Source organism: Erinaceus europaeus, chromosome 3, assembly GCF_950295315.1.
Source record: "Erinaceus europaeus chromosome 3, mEriEur2.1, whole genome shotgun sequence".
Classification (NCBI taxonomy): Eukaryota; Metazoa; Chordata; class Mammalia; order Eulipotyphla; family Erinaceidae; genus Erinaceus; species Erinaceus europaeus.
Window position 1 is genome coordinate 18,577,172 of NC_080164.1, and position 24,402 is coordinate 18,601,573.

Sequence of the window (24,402 nt, forward strand, 5' to 3'; positions counted from 1 at the left end):
CAGCACTTTGGGCTATCATAGTACCTACTAGCATATAGCTCTTTGGCATATTTTTTTTTTAAATCACAACAACTCATTTGCCTAAATAAATCACACCCATGATTTGCACTGTCTCTAACATTGATTGGGCACTTAGGGCATCAGAGCGGATGTTCAGAATGTGGAGGCAGGTTATTTTTCATTATATGAAAGTATAAGCAACGCATTGTCTACTGAACAAAACAGCTGGTGCAAAACATACATGCATGTGTTTTCCCAAGTACAAAAAAAAAAATTGGCAGCTTAAGAACCATGAAGCCTACGTGTTTGATACTGAATAGTAACCACTGAATTCTATCATTTTAAATCATTACTTTCTTAAGAGAGAAATTACATTTTTAAATGCTTTTCATCAAAAAAGTGACTGCTTTGGGGATTAACTTGATTCTTGCTTTATATTTGTAATATTATATTTTACATAATATAAACATAATTGAAGTCAAATCAAAGTATATGCGACTAGTCATTTTTCTAAAAGCCAATCAGGAAAGAACATAAGTAGTCAGAAAAGATACAAATTGAATTTTGTGAAGCAAAATTTTTCCAGGTACTAAAGAAGTTGTGATCACAATTTGCAACATGAAAGTATTCAAAAGGACTTCTGAATCTAATTGTTTATAATTCAGATTAGTCTGTCTTCCACATTGTGTTGTTCCTGTATGTGTTGGTACAAACAGACATCTAATGAGACTGCATTGAGGTACTTGGAAAGTGTGACTAAGAAGTGGACATTCAGAACCTGGTCACTTGTCTTTGGCTATGTTGTGATTCACTGGCAGAAACTCCCTATAGCCCTGAGTCACAGTCAGATACACTCCGAGTGTCAGTGGCCCTAGCAGCTGAACCGTTGTACTTCTTAATTTTTTTTTTGTTGTAGTTATTATTGTTGTTGTCATTTCTAGATAGGACAAAGAGAAATGGAGAGAGGAGGGGAAGACAGAGAGGAGGAGAGAAAGATAGACACCTGCAGACCTGCTTCACCGCCTGTGAAGTGACTCCCCTGCAGGTGGGGAGCCGGGGTTCGAACCGGGATCCTTGTACTTCTTAATTTTTAAGATTGCTGCAAACCTTACTTTTTCCTTTAAGAAATCCTACTGCGTGCTTACAGGACCGAGTCCAAGTCAGATGTCACCCTAAATTGGCATGATGCTAGATATAGAACTATTTTATTAGATCTATATTGTTATTTTTATTATTAGAATTATGCCCAACATTGGGCTTTAGCCCAGAGTGTGTCCCTGTGCATTTAAGCCCTAACTTTCTTTGTCCTCTCTCTTCTCTTTGCAGTTGACTTGCCTCTGTTTTTTCCTCGAGACCAGCCGACTCTCACCTTCCAGTCTGTTTATCACTTTACCAACAGTGGACAGCTGTATTCTCAGGCCCAGAAAAACTACCCCTACAGCCCCAGATGGGATGGAAATGAAATGGCAAAAAGGGCAAAGTAAGTGAACCCACCCTGACTTTCTACAGAGAGAGACATTGTGTTTTATCCAGTCTCTGGGCCCACAGCTGCAAGCTAACTCCTTACCATTGCCTGTGCCACAAATACATGTTGACTGAGGCTCTGGCCCCTTTCATGCTACAGCAGCTCAGTGAGTAGTTGTAGCAGGCTGCAGATGGCCTGAAAAGCCAACAATATTTGCGATTTGTTCCTTACCGATAAAACTTGCTAAGTCCGTATCTAGTTCATTTGCCTCTTCTTTTTAACGGTTACAAGATTTCACAGAAATCTGCCCATCTTTTGAGAGAATTAGCAGATAGGAGTCAAAGTTATGGATAAATAGTGCCGATGGGAAACATGTAGGCAGCTTCTTTCCGATTTAAATGGAAGATTTCAGCCGCTAGTTAACAGAAAAAATATTTGCTTGATAGTCAATAGATAGATCTCATATCTGATTTTCCACATGGAACCCACATCTCTCTGAAGAAAGAGGTCAAGTGATATGCCTCCTGGCATCTCTGCTGTGACTGCTCAAAGCAGGGTGGCTGGTAGATGACAACACAGATCACTTTATTGATCCTCCGGGAGTATGTGAGGGATTTGACAGAGGTTCAGGTTAGCAGGAGTTTGGAGCTACTGGACATACGTCTCTCTGGGAAAGTCTCCCTCATCATGTGGCCATAGAGAAATGTAGACGTGTGCTGGATGTAAGGCCTTAGTGTCTGCAGCTTCAGTCTCCATGAGCCACAGCCTCCTAGATGAACGCAGCAGCGGATAAAGCCGAGCTGCCAAGGAGTCAGGCGGTAGCACAGCGGGGTAAGCGCATGTGGCACAAAGCGCAAGGACTGGCGTAAGGATCCCAGTTCGAGCCCCTGGCTCCCCACCTGCAGGGGAGTCACTTCACAGGTGGTGAAGCAAGTCTGCAGGTGTCTTTCTCTCCCTCTCTCTGTCTTCCCCTCCTCTCTCCACTTCTCTCTGTCCTATCCAACAACGACGACATCAATAACAATAATAAAACAACAAGGGCAACAAAAGGAAATAAATAAATACATTTTTAAAAAATAATTGGAGCTTCCAGAAATAAATCCTAGTTAGACTGGCAGGTGGTTATTACATTATCTCACCTGTGATCTCAACTGAAGGAAGTTCGGCTCCAAAGAATCGCACAATCGAAGAATATTAAGCATCCTCTTCAGTCACTGCTCCAGCACTAATTGAACATCTGCCATGGTGCTGAGGGGACTGTGGTAAACAAATGAGAGGTTGTCCCTTTCTCCCTGGAGTTCAGAGCCCAGCAGAAGTCCCAGCCGATATCCCATCAGCCTCCTAGCAGTCCCTCCTCACAAATCCTGACTATCACAAGTGCTGACCTTCATATTTGATCAGTAAAACTTGCTGCTCCTGCCTTTCCCTCCCCAGACCTTTGCCCCACATCCCACTGCAGCCCCACCACAGTGTCTCCTGGTGTGTCTTAGAACAGAATCTGAGCTCTCTTAAATAATGACAGAGTAGCTTTCTCTAGCAATCCAGACCTCCCCAGATTTATATGTGGGATTCAGAGTTGTTATCTGAGACTGCAGCAAGCCCTCTCTCCCTGCACTTCCCCTTTTTATTCACAGGGCCCAAGTCCGAAATTCTGCTTTAGGAGAATAAAAGCCAAGTATGCAAATGTCACTAATAACAATGATTAAGGCCTACATATTCTGAAAAGGGGCTTATAAAGTAAGTTATGTTGGAGGTGGCCTTTGCAGTTGTTTGATTTTCCGGGCTTTTCCTCTGTATACATAGGCTCTGCCCTGAGGAGATGGGCTGTTATTTGTGGTATGTGCTGTGGAGTCTGAACCAGACATGCCTTTGTGGTTTCCATGGCAAAGCTATCTTAGAGAGTGTGTGTGTGTGTGTGTGTGTGTGTGTGTGTGTTAGCATGTATGAACTGAGTTTTTAAGGAGTTGTAGACCACAGCGTATGATATCAGCGCAGGAATATCATAAGTGAAGCCTGTTTGTCTTAACAGATTGGTTCAGACTTGCAAGAGACATTTGCTTTATGTTAACACCAGTCTAAAGAAAACATCTGAAGTAACATTAAAAATAAAAATCTGCCTTCTACTGCAGCGACAACGAATCCATTTTAAACATAGTAAAAGAAAAAGCCAGTCACCCTTGCTAGAAAAAAGAAGCCATTTGAAAACGCCTTTCTGAAATGGAACATAGTGATTTCCCAGGGATGTGCAAGGCCAAGCAGCAGGTAAACACTGCTGTCCAGACTTGAGCTTAGTGGAGAAGGTCAGAAAGAAAGGACACAGAGAGAAAGGTCAGCTGCAGCCTTCCTTACACGCCCTGTTTCTTTGTCTCTTGAAAAATATCGTATGTGCAGCGTGCGTAAAAGGCTGTAATTCACTTGGAGAGCTCTGCCCATGACATAAACACTCTCACGGTTCGTGGACAGCAGCACAGCCCTTTGAGCCGAGTCAGCTGCTTGCTCCCTCCCAACGAGCAAAGTTCTAAACATGTGAACTCAGAGAGGACACTTCCTGGCACTGGAGCGACATGGGCCTCTTGCTCATGGCTGCCCCGCAGATTCTGCTCTCACACTTGAACTGCCTCACGCGTAAGCGCGGGCTCTGTGGTCACTCATGCCCGCTTCCTCCTCCTGGAGGCTTGGGCAGTGCTGTTAACCTTTCTGAGCTTTATCCTGAACCCAGACTGTCCTTCTCCATGTTGGATGGGCTTGATGGAGGAGGGCTTATCAATGACTGGACATGGGAGACCAGAGGGGCCAGCTTCGGCTCTGTCCCCTGTGGCCTCTTCAAGTCCTCGGCCATCATCATGCTGCTCTGTGCCCTCTCGCTTCGTACTCGCTTTCCTCTCTTCCTAGCTTTGAAGTCTAGTGTTCTGTTTACATATTTATGAAGTCAAATCACTTACTATGACTCATTATTATAATTATGACTCATTAGTGTTACTACTTACTAGTATCAAATATTCTATATCCCTATTCTTATTTTATTTTAACCAGAGCAGTGATCATTTCTGGCTTCTGGTAGTGTGGGGATTGAACCTGGGACTTTGGAGCCTCAGGCAAGAGTCTCTTTAACCATTATGCTATCTACCCCCGCCCTACCTACTCTTATTTTTATGTTTCTTATTATATTAATGACTTGATAGAGGTATTATAATTTACACCTAAGGTTTTGAATTTGTTTTTTCAGCTAGTTCAGTTTTCGCTTCTTGTGTTTTAATATATGTTTATATATTAAACTTCCAAATACAGTTTACACATTTGTCTTTTAAATTTTCTGATTTATTACTGGCTAGAGACTGAGAGAAAGTGAGAGGGCAGGAGGAGGTAGAGAGGGAGAGAGACAGAGAGACACCTGCAGCTCTGCTTCACCGCTCATGAAGCTTTCCCCCTTCAGGGGCTTGAACCTGGGTCTTACACATTGTAATGCAAGCACTTAACCAGGTGCGCCACTGCCTGGCCCCCCTCCAGTTTACACATTTATTGATAATTGTTTTTGTCTTCTTCATTCTGGCCACACTCCTTGACTTGAAACCTGCTTTTCCAGACATGAATGTAGCTGCAGAGCTTTCTTATGCTTATTGTTCACCTATGTACCTTTTCCCATTCTTTTTCTTTCATCCTATTATGTATAGCTTTATATTCCAAGGATATATTTTACAGGGGTTTTTTTTTATCTAGTTTGACAATAATTGCCGTTTTATTGGCATATTTGGTTCATTTACATCTTATATAATTAACTGGCTGAGTTCAGGAAGACCCTCCCAGGGCCAGGTGGCAGCGCACTTGGTGGAATACACGTATCATCATTTATGAGGAGAGGAGCTGGGTTCAAGCCCCTGCAGGGAGGCAGCTTCATGAGTAGTGGAGCAGTGCTTCCGGTATCTCTCTTTCCGCTCCTCCTCCCCTGCTCTCCCCCACCACCACCATTAAAGAAAGGGGAGCAGTGGAGTTTTGCATCTGACTATTTGCTCTTTATAGCCTCTCGTTTTTATTTATTGCTCCTTCACTCCCAATCTTTCATATAATTTATCTGCTTATTTTCTAGTTTGCCACTCTTCCTTCTGTTGACTTTTAGGCTGTCTTTATACATCTTGGTAGCATATTTTAGTTATTGGTATATTGAAATGCATCCTTGACTTATTAGAGTCCACCATGGATTTATATCATTATAACACCTCAAATATTATGTACAAAGGTAAAATAGTATTGTTCTCTTATACATTCTACTACCCCTTTCCTTGTCATGCTGTTGTTTCCCTGCCACATACCCTGTAACTCTCACAATACGTGTCTTTCAAGAGCTTATTTATGTATAAGAGCTAGTCAGCATCACTCTGGCACATGCAGTGTGGTGCCAGGGGCCAGGGCCTCACGCTTTCTGTGTCAGTGCCCTGCCTGCCACTCCACTGCCCAGGCAGCTCATAATAGTTGGGTTTTTACAGGAAAACATTACATTGGATTTTTAAAAACATCTTTATTTGATACAGCAGAGAGAAAAGGGAGAAGATGGAAAAGGGAGATAGAGAGGAATGGAGACACCCACAGCACTGCTTCACTGCTCATGAAGCGTCCCCCTGCAGGGCGAGCGGGGGCCCAAACCCAGTTCCTTGCACACTATAACATGTGTGCTCAGCGAGGTGCCCCACCACCTGGCCATTATATTGGCTTTTAGTAGCCACTTGCCTTTTTAAATTTTTAAGAAAAAATATATTCCATCTTACTCTAGTTTTCATATAAAGATAGTGGGGAGTCATTTTCTCTCAAAATATATATACACTCTTATTTTTAAGTATCTTCCTTGGAATAAGAGATCATAGTGTACCTATTTGCGGGGCCCGTGAAACCCACCATCATCAGGAAAGGGGAGGGACACCTGTATGACATCTGGGTGCCTCTGCTTGCCCCTGGTCATCACCGTGTGCCACCCCTCACACCCTTTCATGAGTCGTGACCACAGCCCTGTGAGGGGGTGTGCTATTAAAATTATTTTTCATTGTTAAGACCTTCGCCTTCTCAAAGGCACTGTTTTCTTCAGACTCTTCACCGAGTGCCAGATACTTCACTTCAGCCCTGGGCATCAGTCTGTTAAACAAAAAGATAAAAGGAGATCTCTTTCTAATTTAAGAGAAGGGAGTGGTTCCTCCACCCAATTTGCATCATTCCCACCCTTTTGTGGCCTTCCAGGCTTCTCAGGACCCCTGTAATATGAAGGGCACAGTGGAGGAAGCCCCAAACCCCAGCTCTAAGAGGATTTTTCACTCTGTTCACAGGAGCCTGAGGTCTGAGAATTCTCTGGAGACGGAGAGTGTGGGCACAGGGAAAGGGGTGTTCGTGGAGGGTACATAGTCAGAACACAAGCCCAAGTGTCCGTTTCTCCAGAAACTGGTCACTCCTGTGTTTCCTAGCCTGCAGCTCCTTACAGCAGCCCACAGTAAGCTCTGTTTCTGGTAAGGTTTAGTTGGGAGCCGGGCCTCTTCCTGTAGCCCCTGAGCCAGGTGAGCTGGCCAGAACCTAAGTGGCCTGCTTCCTAAGCCCCGTATCCAAACACCACTCAGAGTAGGGAAAACCCTGGGGACTCCTTCTCACCCTGGGGAAGGGGGATCGGGAAGGTAAGAGATATGGCCATCTGACTGCTTCCCCCATGGCCTCCTGCAGCACTGGGCAGCCGGGAAGGCACTGAGGCAGGCATATAAGCCTGGTGGGACCCCCTGGAGGCTCTGCCACAGGGGCCTATGGGTCAGAGCTTCGTGGCCAAACCTGCATGCTCAGCTACTTCAATGATTCATGGGTTTTCTTGTTTCTTTTGCCCTGACATTCTTAGGAACAGTTCCCTTTCAAAAATCCCAAATTCGTTTAGTTCAACTCCCCCTGGGAGAGAAGAGGGAATTTTCCAGACTCGGGAGACATGGCTAGGGTCAGTGGGAAGGGTGAGGGGGTTGGCGGTAGTACCCCAAGAGAGGAGGAGAGGAACCAGTGAGGATGAAGAAGTCTCTGGGGTCTGAGAGGCCAGAGCCTGTAAAGACAGGCCCAAATGCTTAGGTTCCTACGGGCCCAGGCTCCCCTGCCCCTGCCTCCTGGGTTTTAGAAAGAATGTCGCCCCGAAAAGAAACATAACACAGATAAATAGTATGGAACCCTCCCAGAAAATCCCTTTGAGAAGTCCCTTCAAGGGATCTGATTTGTTTTTCTGTTCCCGAGAGCAGCAGAGATGGGTGGACTCCAGATCTGCCCGCATCCAGCTTGTGTAGGTCAGAGAGAACAAGTTATTTATTAGAACCTGACATCTGTTGCTGTGCAATGATAAGCTCCATTTTAAAAAGCCTGGCCATCAATTACTGCTAATACAGCCCTCATCCCTCATCCCCGAGTAAGCCGCCCACAGCCTTGCAGCTTGAACAGCCCAGGCGGCACCAGGCACAGAGCTCACCAGCCCTGCCTCCTCACCCTCCTCGGGCTTTTCCAGGCACTTCCTTTGGTGAAATCCTTTGGCTCCTCCAAGACCTGTTTTAAGGACCATCCCCCAAGCCCCCATTTGTCCTGTTGCTTTCCCAGTGGAAGATATGGCTAGGGTTCATGTCCTGGCCTCAGTCCTGCAGTTCAGAGAAGATGTGCATGGGAGTAGGAACTGGGAACGAGAGCTGTCCTTATCCAGGAAGTTAATCAGGTCCTGCCGTTGGGAGAGCTGCTGAATGCTAGGGTCTCCCAGCCAGCCACTGGGAGCCTGTTCCTGATAACCAGGTACAGCGACTTCCTTGTTTGTGAGTGGCAGTCATAGGCTTTCTTCCTTGGAAAACTAGTCAGATGTCTTACAGTCAGAAAGGAAAGAGTATATTGAGTGGGTTGGAATTTTTAGAACACACAAAAGCAGAAACAGAGGCACTAGTGGGATCCAAGTTGCCTTGGGACTACTGACAGAAGAAACACAGGTAAAGAAAATGCAGAGTAATGGCCTGGGAGCTCAGAGACCGTTATTAATTCCCTGTGTAATGTTGGGAAACACACACCCCCCCTTTCTGGGCCTCTCTGCTCGGATCTGAAACTAGTGGGTGCTTGTCTGACGATCACTAAACTCCAGAACACCTCTGGGTTTCCAGTGAAAACTACCTCTAAGGTAGCTTAGTGTACTTCTTTGTTCACGTGGAGAAAAATTCCTTTTCTGTTGCCAGAGGTCAGGCACAAATTGAAAACATGACTAGATGGAATTAAGTACACTATGTACGTGACACTTTTTGTACAACCTGTATCTGATATTTATAGAACACTTCAGTTGTGGAACGTGCACACATATGCCCCAAACATACGCCCAGTGAAATAATTCTAGATGGACTACGTTTTCGGATGTCAAGTTAAAACAGCTTCTAAGGAATTAGACTCGACTGCTCAGATGTACGTGTCGGTTTCTGACAGGTGCCGCCAAGGCTGCTCATGGCTGTCGTGTGTGACGTGGACTGCAGCCAAGGCGGGAGGCCCAGCCTTTTGTTTCTGTCACTTCTCATCAAAGCATAATTTCTAGGGGATAACAGAAAGCATGAAGGAACAGAACAGCCATGGCTGTCCACTCTGCTTCTGCAGAAACGGGGGTCTGTGAAGGTGGCCTCTATTCTGATTTGGTAGCACAGCAGCTTTAGAAGCCAGGAGATGGTTCACCTGGTAGCTTAGGCACCTTTCCATGTACAAAGCTGTGGGTTCAAGCCCCAGCACCACAGGGGAGCTCCCTGGATGGTGGAGTGGAATGGGGGTAGTCTTCACTCTTTTTCTTTCCCTTTCTCCTCTGTCTTTCTTTCCTTAACAGAAAGAAAAAAAGAGAGAGAATGGTGCAGGAGGCCGCTTGGGTACTGAGCATGTGTAAGGTCACAAGGTAGTTCCTACCCAGTAGGACTCGGGCCCTGGGACATGGGCGCAACTATAGACACCCTCAGTGCACCCAAGATAGAGTGCAGTGAGCATCGGCCAGCAGTGTGGAAAAGGTGTAGCCACTGTAGATCCCTCAGCATGGTAGTGACTGCCATTCATTCATCTTTTCACTTGCTAGAAGTGCATGCTTCAGGCCACACAACACCAAGGGGACACCCCGCCCCTCGTGGCTAGTCTGGGGCCTGGCCCAAGCCCCCTCTGCCTACAGGAGCCGCCGGGCTATGGAGTCAGGTGCTGGAGGGTGGCCGCCACGAACCCACTCGCCTTCCTGTCCAGAGACCTGACATGAGAACCTTCTAGATACCTCACCCAGAGGGAGGAAGCCCGGAGTGTTGTTGAATAGAAATAACACCCCTGAGAATAGAAAGAACAGCATGGATTTCTGTAAGGGAAAATAAACATTCTCCTGGCTGGACTTTTCCTAGAGTCAGTTGGGCAAGAGAAGAAAAGGGGAGATTGTCCTGGAGCAAACCAAAGACTGTCTCCCTGCTGCCTCCACACCAGCCAGGAGGCCGTGCACTGAGGAGAGGAGGAAAAAGTCCAGTGACTCCCATCTGCCAGGCAAACAGGACCTCTGGCGCTTAGTCACACCGAGTGGAAAATGGAAACAGAAAAGCAGAAGTGAAGCCGGGGTGGTCTGGGGTAGTCCTCTGTCCTGACACTTGTGAGGGGACCAAGAGTCAGCTCACCCAGTAGAGCACACACATGAGGGCCTGGGTCTGAGCCCCTGACCACCACACGGGAGCACCATGCAGAAGGGGAGGCTGCGGAGTGGTGGAGCGGTGCTGTGGCATCTATTCATCCATTTCTCTCTGTGACTCTCTCACCATCTTCGGAGGGAGAGTCAGATACTGGTGTGGGTGTGAACCCCCAGAGAAGCCCTGTGGTCAGAGGGAGCAGAGTCACTTGGAGAAGGTATCCACTTGCCCCGTGCACCTGGCTGGTGGGGCCGGGTTGCCGGGTAGAGATGCTGTGGCCTTCGGGAGAATAGTCTCTAGAGCAAGAGGAGCAGAGGTGTCAGCGCTAAGGTGCTGCTGGCAATTCCCTGGTCAGAAGCTCAAGAGCGGCGGGCAAAGCATCAGGGACCACCCTCCACTCACACACATGGAGGTTAGTGACCCCCCAACACACAGACACACACAGGGACCTCAGAGACCAGCCCCCACAGACACATGCGCCTTAGGAACATCACCCCTCACAGATATGGACACATCAGGGATCACCCCCACAGACACAGGCCTCAGGGGATCCCCCCCCACACACACAGACACATGGACCTCAGGAACTACCCCCGCCCCCAGACACAGAAATAAGGCTGCTGTCCTCCAGGCTGTGTGACTGACCCACCCAATTTGAAGGCCCAGCCACAGAGCCTGTTTGGCTGCTTTCTCTCTGGACCCGTCCATCATGGGGAGATTCCATTCTGACACTGGGTTCACTGCATAAAGGTCAGGGCTGCAAAGTGGGAAACTCTGTAGCTTGCTTTTTTTTTTTTTTCCCCTTCTTCTTCTTTTTTCTTTTTCTGTGATCTCTAGGCCTTCACCACTGTATGGCAACTTTTCAGGGAGAGAGGGGGGCGAGAGAGAAAGAGACCAAACCACCAAAGTTTCCTCTAAAGAGGTGGAGACTGGGCTCAAACCTGGGTCAAGCACATGGTAAAGCAGCCGCTCTGTGTGAGTTAGACGTCCTGTCAGCCCTAATAGCTCTTCTCAAAATTAAAACCACTTTCTAGAAAATCAGAATGTTCCACGATCAGTCGTTCAGAGGATTAGATAGTCCTTAAACTATCGTCACTCTGGCTGTCCAGAAAGCTGAGATATATAGGACCTTCCGTGTAAAGCACGGTGGCTATGTTGTTTATTTCATAACAGTCAAGGGCAGTCACGGTAAGCACAGAGTACTCAGTCTTCAGTACCCTGTGCTCCTCAGCCCTCTCACAACAGCCACCTCTGTTTCACATCGTGAAACAGAGACCCCCACAAAGTGAAGTGAAATCTGCAAGTTCCGAGAGAACCGGACTGGCTTTCCGACTGTGCCTCTCTTCCCCGAGTTGGCTACTCGACTTCCCCAGAGTTGCTCACCTCCCTGCCTGAGACACTCAGATTGGGCCTGTCTGGTGTGGACTCTCAGGACAGGCCTTTTGATTCGGGTCTGCCCAGAGCGCAGTACACTTCCCCTTCATTCAGCCACTTACTCACTTGCTCCAGACTCATGTGAAGTGATGTGGGGGCACAACCGCTGCCTTCAGTTGCAGCCTATGGAAATGGCGTCCACACCAGGCAGCAGCAGCAGGCAAAATGCAGTGGCAGAAGTGGTCTTGAGACCAAGTGAGGCAGAAACGGGGGGGAGAACACACCTGTAGAGGAAACAGCTCCTCTGGAAGGTTCGGGGGGAGGGATCAGGAAGGCTGACTCAGGGGCAGAGGGCATGTTTTGCATGCCTGGGGTCCTGGATTCAATTCCTAACACCAACAAAAATGGAGTGCTCTCTCTGACTCAGTCTCAGCTATGAAGTAGTGACAGTCGAGGTGCAGAAACCGGAAGTGATACAGTTCTGGAGAAGCCACTGCAGAGTGGAGACTAGGCCAGTGGGAAAGAGGCAGACTGCAGTCTGCACTGAGCTCTGGATCCACACTGACCAGAACTCACATCCTGGTCTCACCTCTTTCTAGAGGCGTTTTGTTGTCCCTTTAGACTGTGGCTGTCTCCTCTGGGTGAGGGTAACTATCCTCTCTCACAGGATTCAGAGAGGAAAATGGAAGGGTGTGTGCAAAAGGCCTGCCATGTTGCTGTTAGCTGCTGAGTGAAGGCATTTGGTTTTGTTTTCTGTAGGCCAAGGAAACTTTGTAAATTAACAAGTTGCATATTGATGCAATGATATGTCTTGGTGGAGATATAGAAACCCCTAGGGATACTTCCTGACCTAGAAAATTTAAGGAACTAGCACAATCAAAGTTAAACCATTAGTCTTGTTGAGCAACACAAAGGGACATTTGTCCTGGGCCCTTTTGCCTCTTCTTTGTCCCCTCAAAATTTAAGTCTGGGGTTCTGTCTGCTACCCCGGTTTCTTCAGAAATGCTCTAAGGCGAGTCTGGGGAACCTTGTTTCTGCCAAGAGCCATTTGGATATTTACTAACGTGATTCGCCGGCTATAAAAATTATCAACTTAAAAATCACCACTTCAGAGCTGGGGGGGTGGTGGCACACCTGGTTGAGTGCACCAATACAATGGACAGGGATACAGGTTCAAGCCCATGGTCCCCACCTGCAGGAGGAAGTACTACAGGTGTCTCTCTCTCCCTTTCCTTCTCCCTTCTAAATTTCTCTATATCAAATCAATCAATCAATCAATCAATCAATTCTTCATGTTGTATGAGAAAAAACTACTAGATTTATTGAATTTCCAGTCTTGCCTGTGGTTATCTTAGCAAGGCCAGAACAAATGACTGTGTGGACCCACACATGGCCCGTGGGCCAGATGCCCCCCACCCGTCATCTAGGGGCTCTCAGAAGTCCTGGCACATGTTGTTAAAATTCGGAGGCTCTTGCCGGGCGGGTAACAGAGACGCGGAGACAGCGGCTGGGCAGGGAAGCTGTATTTCTTTATTCAGGAACAACGATTCATAAACTAAGACAAACTTATCACCAAACAGATCTCTGCTGTCCCTTTGCGGCGGCGCAAGCACTCTCTCTTTCTCTGGAACTCAAGAACCCTCCAACTCTGGAACTCTCAAACTCTTTGAAACTCTTCCACTGTGGAACTCTCTCTTACTCTGTAACTCTGAAACTCTCGAACTCAGGAACCCTCTGTCAGGGTTCCTTGGGGCGGGGCCAAGCGGGCCCGCGAAATTAACTGGACTGATCCAATTCTCTTGGCGGGGGAGGGCTAGAACAAACGAATGTAAAGCATACGACAGGCACACACTGAGTGGACTTCTGGATATTTCCTCTGGATTATTTGTTAACAGGCTCCAGGTCACCACTTGTCTCCATGGTCTTGGTGGTACCACCCTCACTTCTCGCTTCAACTCCTCTTACTCCCACCAGGCAGCCATGCACAGCCCCTGAGAGTGAGACCACTGCCCATGGCCAGCTGCTGGCACTTTCTAAGGCCAGCCAAACCTTGGCCCTCTCCCCTGCCCGGTGAGGGCATCCTACCAATCTCTTTGCCCCACCCTGACCAAGTGTTTTATGGTCAGGTGGAAAAATCCACCTCAGAGCAGATGGCTTTTAACCTCAGTTTCAGAGGCATGCTTTGTCCACGGAACGGAACACAAGGTGAAAATTCAAAACAAAGCAGGGCGTAGGTCTGAACAGAATCTTGCCCTTGGGTTTAAGAGTGACTTTGACCTCTTCCTCCCAGATCTGAGTGATTAAGTGGCTGCCAGAGAGTTCTCAGAGGGATCACTGGTGGATAGTGTCACTGTCGAGGTAGGATTAGCGGGAGACCAGCCCAGTTGCACTCTGGGAAGGCGAGCCTGACCGTGCAGGCAGAGCCGGCCGCGTGGGGATCACGGGCTCTGCCACTCTTGTTTTCTTGTTCTTGCCACAACCTGTCATGACACCAGGGAAACTTGTTTTGAGAATGCTTGACAGCCAAAACAACCTGTTCTCAGCCCCGGACGAGAGGGCTGGTTCTCGGCGACCCACCGTTAGTGGCCGGCGAGGTGACTAAGAATCTGCTGACCGGAAAGAATGAATCTCCTGCTTCCATCTCACGTTGCCACAGGGCAGTGCCGAGGCTTTCCATGGCCTCCTTCCCTTTTTCTTTCTCTTTTATGAATTCCCACTCCTTTCCCAGAGAAATCTGAAGGCTCTGCCCGAGTCTGCCTGATGAATTATCACTGGAATTTTCCACTTGCATGTTGGTCCTGTCTGGAGGAATGGCCCAAGTGGTCTCCTTGTCCTTCTGCACCACTGACTCTGAGGCATGCAGGCCTTGGTCTGGGGTGATCCTGTGGCAGGGAGGGACTCTCGCCGCTTCTCCACCGCAAACAGAGGTGTTGGACCAGAGGCATACACTGAGCCGATCTAACCAGCTTCCCAGTGTTATCAATAAAGTTTTATTGGCACACAGCCATAGCCGTCTGCCAGAGTTGAATTGTAAGGACAGGGACGATGGCCTTCAAAGCTGAAAATACTTAGTTCTGATCACTCACAGCCAAAGTTTGCTGAACCCTGGACTAGATGAGCTATAGGGGTTTTTAGATCCAACTCTGTGGCCTTTGAGCCCTTGGTGGTTCTGTTCCTCACTGGGAAGGGCTGACTCCCTCCCTGGGAGAGACTGGCAGCAAGAGCATGTTCAGAGACCACCACCAGGCCCCGGCCCTCAGCCCTCAGCCCTTGTGTGCTGTGGATATGCTTGTTGGTCTGATGGCCCAGGACTCGTGGCATCTTCTTCTCTAGGAGAAAAATGACTCCCCCTCCCCATGTAGGCTTGCCTGCACTTGGGTGCCACAGCTCCAGCAGGGCATGCATCACACATCTGCACAGCACAGGAGGCCCATGGGTCTGCACGGTCGGCACGGCAGGAAAGGGAGTCCAAGCATCCCGAGTCCCCCTGTGTCCACCCAAACCCTCCCCACCCCTGGCTGTCTTCAGAGTCTGAGCTGGAGCAAGGCAGGAATAGCTCAGAGTGGGAGGCTAGGCTTGGCACTGCAAGAAAATCAAGAAAAGGCCCTGAGGATACATCTAAAAATGCACAAACTAGGACTGCAGGCAGGTGGCTCAGTGGCTAGAGCGGAGGGCTGGATCTCTGGGACCACCTGTGCACTGTGGTGCACAAAAGGCAAGGAAGCACAAAGCCGCCTGCGCATCGCATCTTGGCACAGAGATGTGCCTGCTGGAGGCCAGCTACTGGCGCACCTGGTTGAGCGCACACGCTACTATGCACAAGGACCTGGGTTCAAGCCCTGTCCCCACCCGCAGGTGGGAAGCTTCAGGAGCAGTGAAGCAGTTCTGCAGGTGTCTCTCTGTCTCCCTATCCCTCCTCCCCCCTCAATTTCTCTTTGTCCTGTGAAATAAAGTCAAGTTTGGGGGGGGAGAAGGAGAGAAGTTGCACCCAGTGACATAGGCCCCACAGCTGTGGCTCAGATGCAGAGCAGAGAATCTGCAGCTCACGACAGCGGGTGTTCTTTCTGCTTCTTCCTGCAGGGCTCTTCTGTGCAAACCTGGGGGAGGTGCCCCGTTCAGGTGAGGGAGCACTGTCTCTTCCTCTGGGCACTCAGCCTGGGTGACCAGCCAAGCTAGCGAAATGAGCCCCTTCTGCCACCCCAGCTGCTCCTCTCTCTGCAGGATCACCAGTGTTCTCATAGCACAGCAGCCCTCCTGAGACCCGGCATCTTCACTGGGGGGTCCTCTGCCACCCCCAGGGGCCTGGCCAGCACAAGCAGACCCTGCCTGGCCTGGTACCTGAGACCACAGTGGCCTGGGCTGGGCCCCGGCAGGCACCTGTGAGGACCACCTGCTACAGAGGGAAGACGGATCCTAGTCCTGGGGCACAGAGACTTAGTCCTCTCCCGGGAACACCAGAGACCCTCACCCAGTCTCAGGGGCTTGTTTAGGAGAGTCCATATCCCGCCTCTTTGCCAACTTCTGCCCAGAGGCTGGCTCGGCTAAGGGATGCACGGGAGAGGTTTTCCACAGGGCAGCATCTCAGCGGTGGTGGACTAGAGGCACTGAGAAGAGCACTCAGCGGCTCAGAACAGAGGAGCTCCTGGAACAGGAACTGACCTCACTCCCAAGGCCTCTGGTTACACTCTGCTGGGGAGTGCTGTGTAGTCAGCCTGATGCGAAGGCTATTGTGCTCTCTCTCTCCCTGGGGAGACAGCTTTGTGGTCAGATCTGATTTCCACCTCTCTACTCACAGTGAAGAATTGCACTCAGGGCAGCCCTGCAGGGAAGTTCTGGAAGGTTCCCTGTACATCCTCTTTGGTTCAGAGGCTAGAAGGTCGGAAAGTGACAGGCTGTGAGGCCACCTTGGCGAGGGACTTAAAAATGACTTCCTGTCTTCATGCTCTGCCAGGTACTGGAAACAGGAGGGAATGTGGTTTGTCACAGTCTAAAACCCCCCAAACGTGCAGAGTCTATGGTCAGGAGCCTTCTGTCAGTACCTAGGAAAATGCACAAGGCGGGGTGGGGTGGGGTGAAGGGTGGCTGGTAGGTGTCAATGCTGCCACCCCCTATGAGGAGAGGTGATGGCGACCCAGTGAAACTGGCTCTGGGGCAAGTCCTGCACGTTGGCATATGTCCAGAGCCCCTAGGCCTTAGAAGAAAACTCCCCCAGCTAGCAGGCGCTTCTGATTGTACAAACTTACTGCTCCAGATCACCAGCTCATGACAGTGTCCTCCTGAGCTGCAGCTGCTGTGGCCAGACAGCAGTGTGAGGGTGGTGGCCTGCGGGTCCCTCCCCGTGAAACATGGGGGCCCAGAGCCAAGGCCTCCTGCTCCAAGCCTGTGACCATAGATGGCACAGGGGACCATTGCTGACTCCTGTCTGAATCCCTCTCAGGCCTTACCATGTGCCTGACCTCGGGCAGGGCCCCTGCCCATGCAGGCCCACTGCTTCGTGCAGCCAGGGGGAGTCGGTGATGGTGTCCACTTCAGGCACCTGATTGTAATGCTTGATTAAAATGAGGCTATTTTAAAAGCCTGTTAGAGACTCTGAAGTGCCAGGTAGCAAGGTAGCTCACAGGTTAGGCCCCAGGAGCACTGTGCCACCCTCCCTCAGCCTGGCACTCATTCCTTGAGTGAGATTCTTCTTGGGAGTGATGCAAGCCCCGTTTTCTGGTCAGAACAGGGGAAGCATTCTGAGTTGGGGTTGGTCTTGGTTATGTTGAGATGCAGGAGAGGAAAGCTGGGGAGAGAGGACCTGCTTGTGTCCTGTGGCCTGAACACCCCACAGGCACCCCCAACTAAGAGGGGCCTAGGGGCAAGAACTTGAGTTTAGAGCCAGAGAGAACTGAACTCAGGGGCGGGGTCCGGGTACACATGGTTAAGCACATACGTTACAGTGAGCAAGGATTCGGGTTCAAGCCTGTGGTCCCCACCAGTAGGGAGGAAGCTTCATAGGCAGTGAATCAGTGTTGTGGGTGTCTCTCCCTCTGTATCTCCCCCTTCCCTTTCAATTTCTGTCTCTTTCCAAAACTTAATTGATTAATTAAAAAAAAAAAAAAAGAACTGAATTCAGATAAGCATCTAGGACTTGGTACCTGTACATCTCCAGGAGGTTACTTGACCTCCAAGGTTTTTCTAAAGAGCAGCTGCAAAGCTGAGCAGGCCCAGGGCTCAGAGCCGACCACTTCAGGGAACCTGGCCGAAGCCCAGGAGGGGGCTCTACCTGGGGCCCAGAGCTGCCCCCTGAGCCCCCTGGAGGTGTGAGACACAAGCTTCACCCCAGGGCCACCACATAAGCAAACGGTGTGTGAACAAGGCACAGCAGTGTAGGCAGGGTTAAGTTGTTCTAGAAGGTAGAACACCCCAGGGTGGGGGCTCCTAGGGGACAGATGTCAGTTCAGGAGAAGGAAGAGCGCTTCAACCAGGAGAGTCCACTGGGCTCTCCCCCAGGAAAGAATTGCAGGCAGGTCCTGCCTTGCACAAGATCCTAAGAGCTCTTCTGAGAGTCTCTGCCCAGTCCCCAGCCGCTGGCCAGCAGTTCGTGCTGTGGAGCTTCAGAGCCAGGACAGGGCCCCGGGGACCAGGCCCTGATGCTCATGCCAGGCCTGGAGGCTAGGTAGGCTTGGGAGAGTGAGGGGCCCCCCAGCGTGTTGCATGGTTCAGGAAAGCACCCTTCCCCTGCAGAGCAAAGGGACTCCTACTTAACTGGCTCCCAGAGTTGCACAGGAGAATTAATTACTGTTTGTGAGACACCAGCAGCCCCCATGAAAGACCTTGTGTATATAAAGACCTGTGCTGATTAGTGTCATTAGGCGCTAGACATCTGGCCTGCAGGCTGATGCTTTGACACAGCCCTGAGCAGTCAAGCCCGCGCACCCCAGGCGGAAAGTCCAGAGTGAGCACAGAGGGCCTGGCAGTAGCTGTGAGCAGAGCCTCCTTCAGGGCTGGTGTGCCGCCTCTGCCCTGGGAGTCTGTGTCCCCAGGTCCCTCCTTGACGCCTGCAGGAACCAGCCTGTTGCTGGCTCAGTGGCTCCACATCTCAATTCTATGCTGCTGTGAGGAGGGAAGGAGTGGTGGCCAGGCTAGGTGCTGGCCCTCTGTTCCTGGGGCCCTAAGTTAGAGCCAGGGTCAAAGGGGGGCCATGTAGATGCCTCTGACGTCCCCTGCTCAGGCTCTTGAGGGGCCCTATAGCAGAGCACAGGGAGGTCTCAGGCCCTCTCTGGCTGACGCTGCTGGCCTGACACCAGTGCCCCCGATGATCACAGCCAATAGTGAACTCAGTAGCCACCCTTCCCTTTACAGATGAGGCCACTGGGGCACAGAGAGGAGGCAAGGTCTGGCCAGGGTCCAAGTGAGAAACACAGCCCAGATTCATCTCAGGCCCCCAATTCCTAGCATCCAGTTTTATCACATCAGGAGAATAACCTATTCCTCCCTCCCCCACTTTCTAGCATTCACAGCGACCTGCAGCGTTTTAAGCTGCCAAGTGACTTTCCCACAGAGGCGCCTGTTTGGAAGCCGTTCTGGGGCCCCTCCTGCGCCTGGCAGGCTGCACGTGCTCTGCCTGCACTCTGTGTTCCTTCCCAGCGCTCCCAGCGGGCCTTGCTCTTCCTAGGGGCGTGTTAGTGCTTCCAGAAACCAGCCGGGCGGGCGGGCGAGCAAGAGCAGCCATTCATCCCAGTGGTCCCTTGTCATCACAGTCTCACCCTACTGGGAAGGCACCCTCTGCAGGCCTTGCAGTGAGGGCTGAGGGTCCTGGGCTCCGCTGGACACAGACCTGCACGAGGGAGGGCTGACGTGTCTGGCAAAGGCAGGTCTGTGTGCTTCACAGTAAGACGTCCCCTTGCTTCAGGCAGGACACTCTGATGGGATTGGACTGATTTCACTACTCGGACAAGTTATACCGTGGCATTCATTCATCCCTGCTGTCCGTCCTTCCTTCCCTCCTAGCCACAATTCTGTTCCTGGATGTGGGTGCCCGTAGTACTGGGCACAGTCCCACCCAGAGTTGCCTGAGGCCTGGGCCCCACCTTGCCCAACTGGAACCTGCACCCTGCATCTCACTCAGCCCAGCCGGGCCGCCCAGTGCTTCTGCTGGAGGGCCATCCCTTTACCCTTCCTTCCCCTCTGACTAAGGGGTGACCTGGACCTGGGTGTGACTAAACCCCAGCACATGGCCATCAGCCAGCAGCTGAGCTGTGCAGACCCCAGCCTGCTCCACGGGCATCTGTGTGGGCTCAGGAGCCTGGGCAGAGTGGGCAGAGGCCCTGCCAGGTGCAGGCAGGTGCAGGCAGGTGCAGGCAGGCAGCCAGGATCAGCCCTTAGCCCCAGAGACCGAGTCTCAGCCAGCCGCAGTTCAGCCCAGTCGGGTACACCCCCAAGCCCTGCCCCATCGGCCCCTTGGGGCATTCATCCAGGTCCTAAGAACCCGAAGTCTGCCCTCCAGAGCTTGAAGAGGAGACAAGGCCTAGGCCGCAGCCCTGGCTGGCATACTGTACAGAGAAGGGCCCGCTAGAGGTCTCCCCCTCAGTCCCTCCTGCCCTGGAAGGACAGAGCCTCGTGGCCTCTGAGATTTCTTCCTGCTATAGAGTTTGGTGATTCTCAGATGTGTTGCTAGATAGTCACCAGTTTGCATCATCTGAGAAGTAGCTGGCCTCCTGCTACAGGTTGGGTGCATCAAAGAGGAGTGTGACACGTGGAACTGCCTTCAAGGAGCTGCTATGGGGTGTGGGAGAGGGTGGCGTGTTCCAGCCTCGCGTGTGGAATGGATGGGAGAGGGAGGGAGGGAGGGAGGGAGGCAGGCAGCCAGTCCCAGGGCCCTGTCCTCTGCCCCCTCTGCTCGGGGCAGAGTCTCTGCAGCTCAGCTAGCAAAGCCGGGAGCCCAGCCCTAAGCTGCTCTAGCCCAGAAGGGCTGGCCAGAGGAAGAACAGCTAAGCTGTTGTGATCGTTTAGTAAGCGTTTAGAAACAGCCTGTGATTTAGAAGGGAACCGGATCTCAGCCCGATGCTTTGATGTCTCAAGGTGAACTCCAGCTGGCTGGTTGCTGAAGTCCTCCTGCAGCTACATTTGCTTTTGTTCAGCACATGCTAAGACTGCAGTCTGGACCCTCTCAGAAGTCAGGAGCCCGAGCTGCGGGCCACACAGTCTAGACACTAATCTAAACACCTCAGGCTCCGGGCAGGCCCCAGCTGGGAGTTCCTTTTGCCTGGAACAGAGACTGACCTCACTGCGGCCACAGCCACCACCTCAGGCTGTGGGGTGTCTCGGCCTTCATCCGAGTGCGCCCTCTAGACGCAGAGCAGGGCTCGGCCCGGACATTGCTGCTTATAGGGACACTGACCAGCCACGGCCACACTGTGCCCCGGCCTGGCCAGCGTGGGGTGCGCTGTCCCCAATAAGCAGCCATGGTGGGGTATGCAGTCTTCACAGGGGCCTTTTAAGGGTTTGGGGTGAAGGGCGTGAAGCATAGAGGGCCGTCTCTGGGGAGAGCCTGTTGTAAGAGTGGCCCAGCCCAGAGTGAGTGGGTGCTTGCTCATGGTGGCCATCCAGGACAGAGGACAGGCAGGACCGCGGGGCTTGGCCAGCGGGGCTCTTACACTATTTCCAGAACTCCTTTGCTCTGCAGACCACAAGCGGCCTGCGACTGATTAAAAACATGTGCCTGGTTGAAGTCACAGCTGCAGAAGGAACTGGAACAAGAAATGAGTCTTAGATGCTTGGGAAGTTGCCTCGATGTGCAAAAAACGAATCCTGACTTGATTTACATGTCCTTGATTGCCTGACAATTGAGGGATCATGTCCCAGAACCACTCCTCCAGCCCCCACCACGCTGGCCTGGCCCTAACAGACAGCACAAAGCTCATTTTAGGATTGCCTGAAGAAAAGCAGTTTTGAATTCCAGAAAGAGACTACCAAGTTCTGGTTTGGGAAGGAGACAATTGTTTAGGCTCTTACGAAATGCAGTAGTTCCAAGTAAACAAGGCTGAAGGCAACGAGACCATGGGGTCTACTGGGCCCTGCCCCACCCTGGCTGGGAGCCTGCCCACCTGTGTGGCGTTCCACCTGCTTCCTGCCCTCCTCCAGGGCCCGGCCTCTCTGTAGTCTATTTCTTTTCCTTTCTTTAAAGCAGTATTGGTTGCGATTTTCTGCTGCTTCACAGATTTTTATTCTTTGGGGAAGACTCACTGAGTAAAGAAATGGCTCTGACTGGTGAGACCTTGTTGGACAAACACTGCTTTCACCCTGGGCACTTCTGGGTGGCTTCCTCTCCTGACTCTCACCAAAACCCCTAGAAGCCCCCCTCCGGTCCATTTTCCAGTGTGTCCCCTGATTGGTTACTGTTGGGACCAAATCTGGGTGAAAGGCTGAGGCACGGCCACCAGCACCAGGCCTTCCAGCCTCTCCTGAACTTCTGGTGGAACCCTGCCTGCAGCTCAGTCTTTGGCGAGTGGTGACCGGTGACGGGCCGAGCCGAGAACATGTACGGCCGCTGGCTGCAGAAAGGCCTGGTGGGCCTGTGTCTGGAGATGTAGGTTTGCAGCAGCTCCAGGAGACTAGCAAGAAAAACCCAACAAGGACAGAGATGGGGGGAGCTTCTCTTTGGAAGGCGGAGTCTGCGTGGAGCACAAGAGCCCACGCAGATGGCAGCACTGAGGCAGCCCCATTGGGAACACTTGGTCTGAGCCCCCCAGGCCCCAAGGGCCTGCAGGCGGTGGTAGGGGGTGCGAGGCAGGCGGGAGCGCCTGTGCATAGTTAGGGCCCTGAGAGGGCAGCTGGGTGGGAAGGGAGGTTAGTGGGTGTGTCCACCGGCTCAGGCCGTGACCTGGAAGAACTCCCCACACACGCTACACTGAAGGGGCCTGTCTCCTCTCTGGTGGGCGGGGGGGGGGGGGGGGCCGCTGCGTCTGAAGTCCCCCACCCCACCCCTCTTGTGATCTGGGAGCTGCCACCCATGAGAGACGTATCTGCCGATGAACCCAGGGTGGGGGAGCTTTCTACCAAGGGCCATCGGATATTTATAACATCATTTGCAGGCCACGCAGAATTACCAACTTAAAGCCAGCACTTCACGCTGCTGTGAACACAGCCCCCAGGTTTACTGGCTGCACAGCCCTCAAACCCACATTCCCCACCCCTGTGGGCCCTTGAAGTTCACATCACAGCTTCTGGGCGAGTCATGTCAGGATTCACCAGGGGTGCTACTCTGGTCCAGGACAGTAGGGGTGGGTATAGCTCAAGCACACCCGGGACCCCAGGGGCCCATGCTGCGTGGTGTCTCCACCCCTTCCTCCACCCTCCCGCAGGGCCCTGAGTTCAGCTCACGTACCAGCACTGCCCACCCCCATCCCCAAGCCCTGCTGTCTGGTTCCCAGGGAACCCCTAACATCACTCTGCCTTCACATTACTGAGAGCCCCAGACTGGTGACTCCTGTGTCTGTCCCTCTGAACAGGACAAGCCCAGCCCCTGCCCCCCCCCAAGCTGGATCACGAGCCATACGGTCCTCAGGCCCCCACACTAGTCTCTGACCAGAAAACCTCCCTTCAGTACTCACACTGACTTTCTTTCCAGACCACACTTACACGCGCATTTAGAAATGAACAGATCACAGAACCCTGGACACACCTTTTTGTCTGTCAAGTCAGCTAACTGGAAAATACACCCTTTGATGTTCTGGGTCAGGGAATGGACTGGGGGTTGGCTAGGTCAGTCTGTCCTGGGCAAGAGCAGAGGGAGCTCATCCCCAGGTCCAGTAGCACTGGGAAGCAGGGGGCTGCACACAGGAAAACCCAGAGGGCTTTGCATCAGCGGGAAGGAAACTCCAGTGCAAGACGAACACAAATAACAAATGTTCTGAGTTAGGTTGAAAGCTCTGAGTTGCACTTTTTTCCGAGTTGTTTGTACTAACCGCAGTTCTGGGCTGTCTCTCTCCCCCTTCTCCCACCAGGGCTTATTTCAAAACCTTTGTCCCGCAGTTCCAGGAGGCAGCGTTTGCCAATGGAAAGCTCTAGGAAACACCGGCCTGCGGTCCACATGCGTGTCAGCACATACGTGCTTCCTGGAAGCCACTTGGAACGACTGGGAGGCAGCGTTTTGCTCACACAGCGACTTGTAGGCCTCAGACAGCCCCAATTCTGCTGGATCCCAAACTCACCCGGTGGGCGGGGGCCTGGCTCCTGCACCCCCACACCCCACTGCCCCCCGCTTGTCTCCTCGGGTGGGAAGAAGCAAATCATGATCGGTGCTTCCCCAGGAAAGAAGACGCAGCACACGCACACTCGCACCCTTCCTCAAGGCCTTTGTCTCCGACCTTTTTTTAAGTTTTAAGATTAAACGGTTCTGTACTCTTTTTTTTTTTTCTGTCTGAGGATAATGTTGTGTCTATGTGTGTCACACCCCACGTTTCACAATTTGGGGTATCCTTCACAGGAAAGGTGCAGGGTGAGTCTGAATGGAGGGTTCCCGCCACCCTCACCCCCACTTACTCTCCGGACTATCTACAAAATGACCCTTCCTCCTCCTCTGGCTGCACCCCTGCCCAGGAGGTGGGGGGTACTCTGGCCTTGGGGGAGGGCTCTGTGTGAGCCTTGCCTGGGGGCTCTTTCCTGGGAGCAGAAGTGGGAAGGTGCCCAGAACAAGATATACTTTTCCTAAATCTGGGTTATCCAGGCAGGCGGGCCCTCAGCAGTCATCCAGGGCCCACCCCAGTGCCTCTGCCCTGCCGCCTGCTGTGGTGCTCAGAGGAGAGAGCTGAGGCTACAGCACGTCCACCCCCACCTCCAGCAACTGAGCAGGTCTCAGGAGCCAGCCCTCCCCACCTGGCGTCCTGAGAGGTTGGCTTCCTAGGGCTCTGCTCCCTCAGTGCAGACCCA

At 51.7% G+C, this 24,402-nt stretch overlaps 1 protein-coding gene across 11 annotated transcripts in view; it reads left to right on the forward strand.

Annotated features, from left to right (window-relative positions):
- The window catches only part of BABAM2 (BRISC and BRCA1 A complex member 2), a 452,740-nt gene extending 428,861 nt beyond the window's left edge, over positions 1-23,879 (forward strand). For 7 of the 11 annotated variants that reach the window (XM_060186772.1, XM_060186776.1, XM_060186774.1 and 4 more), the window contains one exon: positions 23,478-23,879. In XM_060186772.1, coding sequence (XP_060042755.1) covers positions 23,478-23,857 — 380 coding nt within the window. In that variant the 3' untranslated portion in view covers positions 23,858-23,879. Of the gene's footprint in view, positions 1-1,326; positions 1,481-23,477 lie in introns of all 11 variants that reach the window. The other 4 variants (XM_060186773.1, XM_060186775.1, XM_060186779.1 and 1 more) reach the window with 1 other exon arrangement.
- Positions 23,880-24,402: the final 523 nt, after the last annotated feature.